This window comes from Macrobrachium rosenbergii, chromosome 27 (genome assembly GCF_040412425.1).
Source record: "Macrobrachium rosenbergii isolate ZJJX-2024 chromosome 27, ASM4041242v1, whole genome shotgun sequence".
NCBI classification, from domain to species: Eukaryota; Metazoa; Arthropoda; class Malacostraca; order Decapoda; family Palaemonidae; genus Macrobrachium; species Macrobrachium rosenbergii.
The window spans coordinates 21,379,191-21,392,912 of record NC_089767.1 but is presented as its reverse complement, the minus strand read 5'-3'; the positions used below and the strand labels follow the sequence as shown (position 1 = coordinate 21,392,912).

Genomic DNA, 13,722 nt, shown 5'->3' with positions numbered 1-13,722 from the left:
TATCACTCACAGAGTGACTGTTTAGTGTATGTCAGTGCCATATTTCATACCTGAGCTTCACCAAGATGTAGATAAGAAGTAGGTCCAATTACGAGGTTTGTATTAAGGGGATCGGCCGCCTAAAAAAACCCAATAATCTTTAAAAATTCTATTTGCTGAAAAAAATTCTATGGCTTCATTATAGGGTTCAAGAATGTGTCCACGAAATATTATGCTAAAATTTGCCGTATTTCTCTAGTTATGGCCTAAAATGTAACAATAACTATATACCCATAAAACACCAGTAGCGCAAATGATTTAGTCTGGTATAGTTTTTGCGATATATATTACGAAAACTTCCTTTGAAATGAAATGTATAATGTCAATAATATCCTACTCGGCACCTTTTAGTTATTCCTAGCCATGACAACGCACACCGTCATACCATGACGCCGACTGTGGCCGAGAGTTGCCTATAAACTTCCAAGCTAGAAGGACACGTTTTTCATGCTCGCTAGCCTTGACTGAACTCTGTATTTTCTGCGGTGTTTTTGTTTTTCACCGTGCCTAAAAGGTATAAGAGTTCACTTCATGCTTCTAGAATGCGGAAAAGCCAAGTGGAAAAGTCCAGGCGAGAAGTAGAAGAAAGAGTTCAAGAAATTAGTGCCGAGAGGAATGGAGCGATGGAGAGAGAGAGCTGTCGCCCATCAAACGGCGCAGGCAGCGATCTCTGCTGACCAGAGACCAACCACATCCACTCCTAAACGCCTCTTTATTTGTTCGTCACTACCAAAGGGCAAAGATATTTTAGAAAAGAAAGCAGTAGCTCGGAGGCTGATATTATAGACGATCCTGAAAATAAAATGATCATAACAAGTGAAGCAAGACTTGATGAATTACTTGAATCACGAATCCCTAATTGTGAATGTAAAGTAATTCCCAAGATCCATTTGGCAAGGGATGGATTCGAGACACTAATAAAAAGTGTAGGCAACTATGATACCCTAGAGTAATACCTTGCAGCAAGATCAGACAGGGGACCAGGAACCTAAAATTTATAAGAAGGTGTCTTAGGCACATAAATAATCAATTAATATTCTTATTTATAATCATTTTGCATTAATTAATACCAAAAATAAAAATTAAAACCACAGAATTAATTGTAACACAGTCTTTGAAGTCCCTTTTACTTTTTTTATGTAACTAAAACTTTGAGGGCCCGTTTCTCAAAACATAAGTTTTTCGCCTTTAAAATGCATCTCCTCCCTTAGTATTGGACCAATCTAAATGAAATTTTAAATATAACACGGGGAAACATGGTAGATTAAAACACAGCCGGGGATTTTTAATATTTTGAGTTTCTGATTTTTGGCAATTTTTTTCTGTAATTTTTCCGGAAAATTTCGCAAAAAAAAAAAATTCATATCTCGAAAAATAATTGAAAAATCAAAATCCCGGCTTTATATCGAAAGGTCCATATGTGTTTTATACGTGGTTCAAATCTCATCCCTTAAAACCAAAAAGCAAAAGGAGAGATGCATTTTGAAAATGGCCATTTTGGCGAAAAATGCTCTGGCGTCCACAAAACCTAAGGTCACTGAACAAAATTTTTTCCCAGAAGTTCCACACAATATCCTTTAACAAACCCCCTATATATCAACAACCTGTTGTTAAAAAAGTCGGAAACCGGCCGATCCCCTTAATGAAAAAATTGCCTAGACTTTTATGGGTTCACGTTACGAATAAACTTCTTTTACCTGAACAATAGCTATTTATGACATTTTCACAAAGAACACATTGAGTTTACTGTATTGCTTTTTTATTTTCTCACACTTTTACATATGCTTGTCCCGGTACACAGTGAAACCAAGTGGGAATTTATGAAGAAACCCTGACTACTTCCATGTAAAACACAACTGTCATATACCACAATGCCGCAGCAACCATAATTTAACAAAATTTATGGTGGTTTTAATTCCACCTATAGAAAGTCAGAGTTTCTTAATGTATTTCTTGGTCAGATTCGATTTTCACATAAGTAAACATATCCTTAAGCATAAGAAAACTGAGATATGAGAAACTGAGAAGCTACAAGGTCTTTGTTGGCTTAGTATTAAAGAATAAATATGACATTTTTATGATAGAATAAAGTTTTATATATACTTAGCACGTACTGTAATTACATAGCTATTGGTTCCTTAACCACGGCAGCTTAAAAATTCAAAATTTGCGTGGTAATAGTACTTCTATCGTTTGTGTGTAGGTGATAAAGCCCTGCCCACTATCCGGGACTTAGAGGAACAACTTGTAAAGTCACCACATCGGCGCCAGCGTAGTGTTTCGGCGGCGCCATTAATTAAGTCTCCACTGAGCATGCTTTCTTTGGCGACTTCCCATTTTTTTCAAACTCAATTAGTCACGCCTAAAATGTGCCAGGTCACGCATTTTAACCATTTTTACTTTATACGTATTTATACAAATGTCACACATTGTACTGTAAGGTGTCAAAGAAACGAGCAGGTAAAAGTTACTGCTACTTTATTACAGATCCAGGCAGTTTATATAGCGGCCGACTGACGCCGGCCCGCGAAAGACAATGGAATTGACTGTGACCTGAGGTCGAAACAATAAACAATAATATGCAGTGAACGAGTACAAATTACAATACAAAACATACAGAACTTCAATATGGATACAGTCTTGATGCCTGTGAATGAAGAAACATGTGATACACAATGTGTGACATTTGTATCAATACGTATAAAGTAAAAATGGTTAAAATGCGTGACCTGGCACGTTTTAGGCGTGACTAATTGAGTTTGAAGAAAATGGGAAGTCACCAAAGAAAACATGCTCAGCGGAGACTTAATTAATGGCGCCGCTGAAACACTACGCTGGCGCCGATGTGGTGACTTTACAAGTACTCCCCCCACAAGACGAGGGACGTGTCTGACTAATCCCTGCATCTGCTGGGACGCTGAAGGGTGCCGCGGCTCCTTGAAGATAACGGAGGGGTCTCCCGCCTGTGAGGCTGCTGGTTGGGCGGTCCCTTCCTGGGGCGGCTGCGCCGCGGGGTGAGGGCGTGCTGGAGTGCGGTTGGGCGGAAGGGTGCTGCGTCGCTGTCGGGACTCTCCGACAGAAAGGCGGGCTTTAAGCGGTCTATTGAAACCCAGTCGTCCTTCCCAGGGAGTGCCAGCCGGAGCGCCTTGCTGTTCCATTCCAGCACGCAGAAGGGTCCCCTGTAGGGCTTGGTTAGTGGTGGACGGACAGCGTCGACTCTGACGAAGACATGGGTGGCAGATGACAGCTGTGGCGGCATGAAGGTGGTTGATTTGGCGATGTATGAGCGCCTGCAAGGGGCGAACTTGCCGGCCACGTCGCGGAGCCTCTGCAGTGATGGGGAGTGGCGTTCATCTGTCACGAGCTCTCCCGGCACCACGAAGGGTTCCCCATAGGTTTGTTCGGCTGCAGACGGGGTGTCGTCAGCTCTGAGGAGGACCCACGGCAGCTGATGTTTCCAGTCCTCGGCGGTGCAGCGGGCCATGAGGGATGACTTTAGGGACCTGTGGAACCGTTCGACCAGGCCGTTGGCCGCTGGGTTTATGCCGTGGTGGTGTGATGCGTGGTTCCCAGCAGTTGAGCCAGGGTGGACCACACCGGAGAGGAGGGGGCCCTGTCGGTTGTGATGTGATCCGGGGCGCCTGGCGGCTAACCCAACTGGAGAGCAGGGCCTCGGCGCATGCGCTGGCGGTGGCTTCTTGCATGGGTGTGGCTTCAGGCCACCTCGTCGAACGGTCTACCACCGTCAGGAGGTATCTGGATCCGCCTGATGGGGAAGGGGCCCGACAACGTCGATGTGGATGTGGCGGCGGCGCTCTGGCTGTGGGAGCCGCGGCACCCGTCTGCAGCCAAACAAGCGTATGGGGAACCCTCGTGGTGCCGGGAGAGCTCGTGGACGGATGAACGCCACTCCCCATCACTGCAGAGGCTCGCGGCGTGGCGGCAAGTTTGCCCCTTGCGGGCGCTCATACATCGACAAATCAACCACCTTCATGCCGCCACAGCTGTCATCCGCCACCCGTCTTCTTCAGAGTCGGCGCCGTCCATCCACCACTAACCAAGCCCTACAGGGGACCCTTCCGCGTGCTGGAACGGAACAGCAAGTCATTCGGCTGGCACTCCTGGGAAGGACGACTGGGTTTCAACAGACCGCTTAAAGCCCGCTTTTCTGTCGGAGAGTCCCGACAGCGACGCAGCACCCCTTCCGTCCAACCGCACTCCAGAATGCCCTCACTCCGCAGGCGGGCCGCCCCAGGAAGGGACCGCCTAACCAGCAGCCTCACAGGCGGGAGACCCCTCCGTTATCTTCAAGGAGCCGCGGCAACCTTCAGCGTCCCAGCAGATACAGGGATTAGTCAGACGCCGCGTCCCTCGTCTTGGGGGAGTATTTGTAAAGTCACCACATCCGCGCCAGCGTAGTGTTTCAGCCGCGCCATTAATTAAGTCTCCGCTGAGCATGTTTTCTTTGGTGACTTCCCATTTTCTTCAAACTCAATTAGTCACGCCTAAAACGTGCCAGGTCACGCATTTTAACAATTTTTACTTTATACGTATTTATACAAATGTCACACATTGTGTATCACATGTTTCTTCATTCACAGGCATCAAGACTGTATCCATGTTGAAGTTCTGTATGCCTTGTATTGTAATTTGTACTCGTTCACTGCATATTATTGTTTATTGTTTCGACCTCAGGTCACAGTCAATTCCATTGTCTTTCGCGGGCCGGCGTCAGTCGGCCGCTATATAAACTGCCTGGATCTGTAATAAAGTAGCAGTAACTTTTACCTGCTTGTTTCTTTGACACCTTACAAACTCAGAAGACAGCTCAATTCGTTTCATGCTCTAATGTCCATGCGAGGGGAGGAGGGCGGGCTCCAATCATGTAATTACTTGGTAAGTATATATAAAACTTTATTTTATCATAAAAATATCATTTTTATATACGTAACTTACCAAGTAATTACTTAGCTGATTCCACATTGCTAGGAGGTGGAAAAAACATGGACATACAGTATTCTACTCCAAAGCATTAAGTAAGTAATGAATTTGAAACAAAGGTTGCTAGCATTGAATAAATGCTTGTTGTTTCCTTACCTGTTGAGAAAGCTGCTGCAGGTGGGTACTGCCTCTGGTCGGCACTTCTCTTAACTTGTAGTCGGCGTGGCACTGTAGCCAAGGGTCGACCCTAAATTAGTGGGAACTTTGCAGCGGAGGAAGTACACCGTACACTGACAAAGTTTAAAAGATGCCCTTGCCCTGGGCGTAGACCAGAATACAAAAGAACACCACTATCACCTACACCACAAAATTAAAACCACAACCCAAAACCATTAAAAAAGAAAAACTGGTGAGTGCTCTAGGTACAATGTACTCCCAGGTTTCCCATAAACTCAAAACCTTAAGTCAAGGCGAATGGATAGCAAAGGAACAGAGAGTTCCCTATGCTTCCTCTCCCAACACCGTGCCAGCCAAGGATAAAGGTCCTAAAGTGTTACAATTTTCAAACATGGTCTCTACATCCTTGAGGTAGTGTGAGGCAAAGATAGGGTTGCATCTCCAGAATGTCGACTGCAGGATCGTACAGAGAGACATATTATGTCTAAATGCTAGGGACGCTGCAACTGCCCTAATTTTGTGAGCCTTAACCTTAACTAAAGGAAAGGTGTCCTCAGAAAAAAGGAACTGGAATTTTCTGAAAGAGGACAAACAAGGCTTCTTACAGAGCACCAAAGGTTGCTCGATGGTCCACTAATCTTTTCCATCCTGTGAAGGTAGTACCTGAGAGCCCTCACCGGACAAAGGCGCCTCTCTTCTTCCTCTGGTGTTCCAAGAGACAAAGAGCAGGCTGCATCCCCTTGCACAAAGCCTACTCTCGTCTATTGCCTGCAGCTCACTAAAGCGTTTGGCAGTAGCCAGTGCCACTAAGAAGAGTGTCTTCTTGGTGAGGTTCCTGCGTGAGGCAGATCGGAGTGGTTCGAAGGAAGGACCTGAGACCCATTTCAGTACAATGTCCAGATTCCAAGAGACGGAGGAAGAGCTTTATGTTTTGTCGTCTCAAAAGATTTGATTAGGTTGCCGATGTCCTGGTTAGAGGACAGTTCCATTCCTCTATGCTTAAATACTGAACTGAGCATCGACCTATACCCTTTGATAGTAGAGGTTGATAATTTCCTGATGGACTTCAGAAATAATAAAAAGTTGGCTATTTCACTTATAATTGTCTCGGAAGAAGAGATGTTATGACGGCTGCACCATCTTCTGAAGACCACCCATTTGGACTGTTAGAGCTTTGTAGAAGACATTCACATGCACCTCGCAATTGCCTCTGCAGCCTGTCGCAAAAAACCTTTTGCTCTGACGAGGCGCCAGACAGTCTGAAGCCTGTCAGGACCAGAGCGGACAACCCTTGGTGGAACCTGAGGAAGTGGGGTTGTCTGAGCAGTAACCGTTTTTGTGGAAGGAGCCTTGAATAATCCACCAACAGCCAAATCAGATCTGGAAACCACTCCTTGTTTGGCCACAAGGGAGTGACTAGGGTCATGGAGGTGTTATGATGTGTAGACAACTTGTTGATTAACCCCCCTGATCATCCTGAAGAGAGGGAAGGCATAAACATCCAGGCCTGTCCAGTCCAGGAGCACGGCATCCGTCGCCCATGCCTGAGGGTCTGGGATGGGAGAGTAGAAGAGGGGAAGTAGGTGATTTCTCGAAGTTGCGAAAAGATCTACAGTCAGTCTGCCCCATAACCTCTAAAGATAGTTGCATACTAATGGGTCTAGGGTCCACTCAGTCTGTAGGAGCTGTTTGAGGCGACTTAACTTGTCTTGATTCTCTTCTGCCCACAGAAGGAGATCTCTCCCTGTTTCATAGAGCGAGAAGGAGTGGGTGCCCCCTGTTTGTGAATGTATGACAGCGCAGTTATGTTGTCTGCATGCACTACTACCTTCTTGCCACAGACTAAGTTCGAGAAGGCCTGAAGGCCCAAGTGAACAGCCTTCAGTTCTTTGATGTTGATGTGAGACCTTTGTTGCACTGTTGTCCATGTTCAGGAGACTTCCTGGTCATTCAGAACACCCTTGCCTAGGTTGAGGTGTCTGAATAAAACTGAAGGTCGGGGTTCACTGGAGGTAGAGATTTCCCCTCCTGAAGTCTTTTTTCGCAGGACCACCACTGAAGATCCATTTTGATTTCCATCTTTATAGGGAAGGTGAAGGAGTCTGGTTGTGTTTTCCTGCACCAGTTTGCTTTTAGGAAGAACTGCAGGGGTCTCATATACAGTCTGCCTAGTGCACAAACTGCTCTACTGAAGCTAGGGTCCCTAAAAAACTCATCCACTGTACAGTACTGCTGAGCAGGACGGAAGGGAAAGGAACTGACGGACAGTCTGCAGACAGTTGTCGACTCCTTTGGGTGACAGAAAAACCCGAAAAGTCCGTGAGTTCAGGATCATCCCCAAATTAGAATCTACCCAAGTCGGGTTCATTAGGGGTTTCTTCTCGTTGACTATGATGCCCATCTCCTGTGTCAGGCGGAGAGTTTTCCTCAAGTCCTCCACAAACTTCTCCAATGGAGAGCAGAGAAGCCAGTCATCTAAGTACAGGTTGATGTTGATTCCTAGAAGATGAAGCCAATTCCTGAAGATTCGGGTAAATACTTACAGTGCCGTCAACAGGCCAAAGCATAGAGCCTGAGTCTGTAGCACTCTGTCCTGAAAGATGAAGCACAGAAACTTTCTTGAGCCTGGATAAATAGGGACATGGAAATATGCATCTTGCATATCCAGGGTGACTATCCAGTCCCCTGTTGCACTGAAGACATGACTGAACAGACTGTCTCCATGTGGAACTTCGTCTTCAGGACAAAAGCATTCAGGGTGCTGATGTCCAAAATAGGCCTCCAGCCCCGAGGCCTTCGGAACCATGAAAAGGCAGTTGTAAAAACCTTCTGAGTGGCAAATTACAGCCTCTTCCACCGCCCCCTTGAGAACAAGGGATTCGACTTCCCGAGAAGGGGCCAAATTTTGAATTTTTTAGCTGCTGTGGTTAGGGAACCAATAGCTATGTAATTACTTGTAAGTTACTTATATAAAATCTTGGTTTATAGATTAACAACACAAATACAGTAGAAAGCTTCTAATTCAAGGGCACAACGGTGAAAATAACCTAGTACAGAAAAGAGATGATATTAATAGAAAAAAGAAATACACAAAATTAGGATAAAATTACCATACAAGATCACATGAAATATTCATGAGGAAATATTACTGACAATGCAAATTCTTTTGGCTACAGAAGTGCTACATATAATACTTTCATCCCAAAACAAAAGTGAGTGGTTCAGGATGAACAATGGTCTGTCATTGATCAGTGATGACCTCACACAAAGTTCTTTCACCCACACTAACTGAAAAATACAATTACTGTACTATAAAAAATGGCATTGTATTCTCTAGAAGATTTAAAAGGGCTTTCTTTTTAAATCAAAGGAACACTGGATCTCCTTCTATGACATTCTGTCCTTAAGTGTCACATAGTCTTATAGTGCTGTATATTTCAGTTAAATGAAAAAATAAAAAATAATGGTATTACATTATAATTACAAACATGGATCAAAAGAATCTTACCTGTAAAACCTACAACAGTTATATACGACAGGAGTTACAACAAATTTAGACCTCTGAAGAGAAACCATTTTTGTTATGTGCCCTTTCATTATTTTCGTGTAATTCCATGAACCTGAAAATGGTAAACAGTTAAATACAAGTTTCATTTGTTTCCTTGTTTTAAATTTAATACATAAAAAAACAGGGGTTGCTCTTCCTGTCTAAGATTAAAAATTATGTGATTCTATATTTGTTTTACCACTAATACTTATTATATTATGATAGCCTATTTGTGTGTCAGCTCCATTTCCAGATGCATTCTGGAAGAAATACCCACTCTAGACATTTATACATCCAGGCTGTAGAGCACCTCTAATGACATGGTCATTTCATGTGTGTTTGCTATTTCAAAAAGTCCTACCATTTTTGTTACCCGGCACTTGACCAGTTCACGCATCTCAAATTATTTTGCATTTTTTAAATAATTCAAGTCCTATCTTTTCCTTTTGGTGATGGTATATTCATAATTATTCAGTTATTATGCTTTGTGCCTACAATAAATGTTCGTGAATAAGTGTTGGTAACTTGTTCATTGGTTATTTAAGATATCAGACTTTTTGTTTCTATCAATTTTGATTTGGTATATTTATTATCTTTAGCAACAGAAAGTAATAGAGACAACATTAACTTTGAAACAAAGTCTATTCTCTCATAAAAATAAAAGTATGACAAGCTTCCCAAGAACTCAATACTTCTGAAACTGAACTCAGATTCCTTAACAGTTTTTGATATGGTAGAAACCATGAAGAAAAGATCCATTTTGAGATGACCATGAGAGTAGTACTTCTTGTTCTCAAGACTGCAGACCCAAAGGTAAGATGTGCAGTAAACAGATATCACAGTCAATGAAAAACAGAGTAATGAAATATTAAAATAAAAGAAAAAATAAAAAGTGAAAGCAAAATTCTTACCTTCTTGTTCAACCTAATATCTTTTAGTGGGACATGGAAGAAAACATTTCCAAACGAAAACTTTACTTTTCAGTCCAAGGGAAAAGATCCTCAGTCCAATGGTGAAAGGACTGAGAAATGACAACAAACCCAGCTCTGATAAAGATGGCCAATATCATTCGGTGGAAATGAGGTTTAAGAGCCTGAAACAAGGAGCCTCAAGTTATTTTTGGTGGCTGCAACTCATATATTCTTTGCCTTCAAGAAATTAAGTGAGCGATGAAGCATTAAATCATTATATGTATAGATCTCTTCTAGCACGAATTGATCATGCAGTTTTAAGCATTCACTACTCCCTTTCCAGGCAGAGTTGCAAGCTGCTGCAGTTCCAAATACCTTCCTCCCAGTCTTCACTTTAGCAGCTTCCCACTCCATTTTTATTATTAAGAGACTTCAAAGCCCATAACCTTAAAGGGGTGGAAACCTATTAAATAAGGGTAAGATTATAGAAAAAAATCATTGATAACACTGATGTTGAGCAGTGATGTGATGATCAACTGGAGGTGAGATGGGGTGTCAAGAGGCTGGAAATAAGATGATTTGGACTTGGGATGAGAGTGCATGAGGAACAGTTGGTCAAAAAAATGGTAGATATAGAAATAGCAGGTCAAAGACCTATTGCAGTATACCATGGAAAAAGATGATAGATGAAGACATAAACCCATAAAAACAAAAAAAGATGTATAAACATTTATGATGATAACTATGATGCTCATTAACTACTCTTTGCAATCTTTAGAATACAGTAGTCACTGGGGTTGGGAAATATCCTAACTGTTCAAATGGTGTACTTACACCAATAAGTTAACAATTGCATGTATGAAGGCTATGACAACACCTGGTAGGCTAGCCTTCTTAAGAGGCAAATGATTTTATATATGAAATAAGCCAATTTAAAAATTCAATAATGCTACTAAGAAATATTCCACTGACTCCCATAAGTCTGAGCTTGAAAACAAGAACCTTATGATTATCACAATCAAAACCTCAAAAGCCTATGGACAGTCTGAGCCACACTAACATGCCTGAGAGGTGAAATTATTATTGTAATACTCTATCATTTATTTGCTGAGATTTTTGACGACAACTACTGCTAAAGATGAATAATTGATAGTACTGTACACAATGTTAGTTAGTTAAGTAACTAAAGTAGGTTATATCTAGCCAAGTCAGACTGCCCTGATCAGACAGAAACAGATAACTTTGCTAAGCTTACCAAAACCTTGGCTTGGCACTTACAACCTAAGCCAACCAAATTTTGACATGGTTAGTCTAGCATCTAGACTAAGTCCTGTTGGTCAATTTTCTGTACTGGCCTAGCATTTGGAATACTGCACAGTAGGCGAACACCTGAATTTTTTATGTTAAGATTAAGCTACCTAGGATACCATACGGAGTAAAGGTTAAAGTTAGCTTAATCTGCTTTAAAGTTGTATTGCCATGTCAAAATTGGTTTTACTGTACTTGTAACCTTTACAGTAATAAAATTCAGCGAAAACAAGATGCTGAATGTCTGCTTTAGCTTATTTTAAGTTATTTTCTTCCATAAGAAACTCATTACAAATGCTTAATAACAGATTAGATATCTTACTTTGTTTTGTAGTGTTCCTTGTGACACAAAAATGTCCCTACCAGTCTTGCTTGTCTTCTTCAACATTGTACTGTGATGTAAGAACATAACTAGGTTTTAAGGAGTTAGAGTAAGTTTTCATTTGTAGTAATGTCATCACCTTCATCTTTGTTTGGTGGCTGTTTGCTGCTTCACTACTGGTAACTTTCGATCAGAATAATTTCCACATAAACATAACGATGTTGTAATAACACAGCTAGGCTTGGGAAATATCCTAACTGTTGAAATAGTGTATCTATGAACATAATTTCATGCATGGATGTGTGAAGGCTATGATAACACCCAGCAGGCTGGCCTTCTTAAGAGTAAGTGATTTTAAGTTACAAATTGGCCAATATTTACTAATATATTTTGGATGCAATTTTTATGACTGACTAGCAAGGAAAGTTGTATAGCAAGCATATTTGGACGTGTTTAGTTTTGACAATGATTACTTAGGTAAGTGATTTCATGAAATAAGGTCTCTCACAGAGGTTTTCACGTGACTTTGAAGAACTGACATTTCTTTCCACTGGAAATGGTTTGTTGACCAACTGCACACACACTCAAACTTAACACAATAATAAGAGACTTCATTAGGAAACCAATCTTAAGGCCCAGTAAGTTATTTTTTACTGCCCATTAGGTCAATTTAGATGTGGGGAGGGTTGTAAGGTTAGGTTAGTTTAAACATGGTTACACCTGGATACATCCCTGTATAGGCATAAAACTAGTTTTTCTACTTCCCTCTCAAAGACCATGGTTACAACTAAATTGTAGATTTAGGGAGGGGTTGCAATCAGTTAATAATCTACTATTGGAGGAAATGAATTTCAATTCGCTTAAACCACACCAAAAACTATTAGAAAACAATATTTTAAATTGTACTTGATTTTAGGTTGACAACCTTTACTGTGAGACAGTAAACCTGAATGTGACTGTATTGGCAAAACAAACCAAATTTAAATGTAATGCAGTGTTGTTGACATGCACAAGATGATCGGTTGCAGAAGTGGAGTCTTTATTATTTTACAGTCTGCCATATATACCTATAATCTCGGTCATGTGCATATTTATATAATAATGACTGAATAGAGAGCCATCAAAGAATGGTTGGTTATGCCAAATCATGAAGCAGCAGAAGTCGATCAAGCGGGGTCTTGATTGACATGTCAAATGCAGATGATAATAGAGTGACAGCTTTAGGTTTCCATCTAATTAAGGTACAAAACCTATTTAAAATTGTTTTAATAAATGTAAAAAGCTATTGTGATTAACCTGATAAGGGAAGTTTATGGGAAATCATCTTTAGACTGTGAAGGAAAGCATAAATCGTTTTATATAAAGTATGTTGGAAGTCAGTGATGTGGAAAAGAGGCAACACTGATGCAATGTCATGAAAGAATTTTAGTAGAAGTGAATGGGTGACAATAGGTTTGAGAGCAAGTGAGTGTCTGATATGCTCCTTTTAGGCTGCTAAGTTAGCTTTTTTAAAAATGATGAACAAGGAGAATAGGAAGACATGGCGAAATAGCTAGTCACAACTGGCACAGTAATGGAGTAATTCACGGTATAGCCTAAATGGCCAATCAACGCCATACTTTTCTGCTGGAGACATGAGACGGCTTACTACCGGGGTCTGATTCGTCCATCACCGACCGAGATATTTATTTATCGTCTTTTGTTTTTTTATGACAGCCTTCTAACCGTTTTTTGTCCACGTTAATGACTGAATATTTACCGTCATCTGTTTGTACTTTTACATATCCCCAAGGTGATGGTACTAAACACGACGCAAACTTTGCACGTACACCGGTAGGCTAGTTACCGCGCTAGAGGCCGCGGTATTTCTTTCGTACTGACTAGTTTATGTCTATTTAGTGAGATATTTCCTTTGATATATTAGTTTCTACAGTGCTGGTCTACTTACTCAAACTGGTTCCTTGTAAGAATTAAATGCTTTGAACGAGTTACGTAAAAATGCAATGTTTACCCTGAAGATTAAGAGGAGAGTAGTAGTAGTTGTGAAGGTTGTCTTTGAAACAGCTCCCTAACCCTGCGTCGTCTCGTCGATCTGTGGTTGTTTGTCACGTGTCAACGCTTAGTTTCCCCTGTAATACCATAAGCTTCGATGAAATCTTTTTTATTTTTATTTTCCTCTCTGGATATATATGCGAAAAACATGGTTTTTCCTAATATTAATTTGCCTTTGTCTTCTTGACAATGTTGCATCTTAGAACATTGCGTTTCGGTGTTGCCATAATGATTTTCACACACACACACACACACACACACACACACATATATATATATATATATATATATATATATATATATATTATATACAGTATATATATATATATATATATATATATATATATATATATAAATATATATATATATATATATATATATATATATATATATATATATATATATATATATATAATTCTAATAGC

At 40.9% G+C, this 13,722-nt stretch overlaps 1 protein-coding gene across 1 annotated transcript in view; it reads right to left on the bottom strand.

Annotated features, from left to right (window-relative positions):
* Positions 1 to 13,338, bottom strand: part of Coq3 (ubiquinone biosynthesis protein COQ3, mitochondrial) — a 53,583-nt gene extending 40,245 nt beyond the window's left edge. The window contains exons 1-2 of the mRNA XM_067129076.1: positions 13,257 to 13,338; positions 8,666 to 8,777 (exon numbers count right to left, since the gene is read on the bottom strand). Of these exons, the coding sequence (XP_066985177.1) occupies positions 8,666 to 8,754 (89 nt within the window). The 5' untranslated portion in view covers positions 8,755 to 8,777; positions 13,257 to 13,338. The remainder of the gene's footprint in view (positions 1 to 8,665; positions 8,778 to 13,256) is intronic.
* Positions 13,339 to 13,722: the final 384 nt, after the last annotated feature.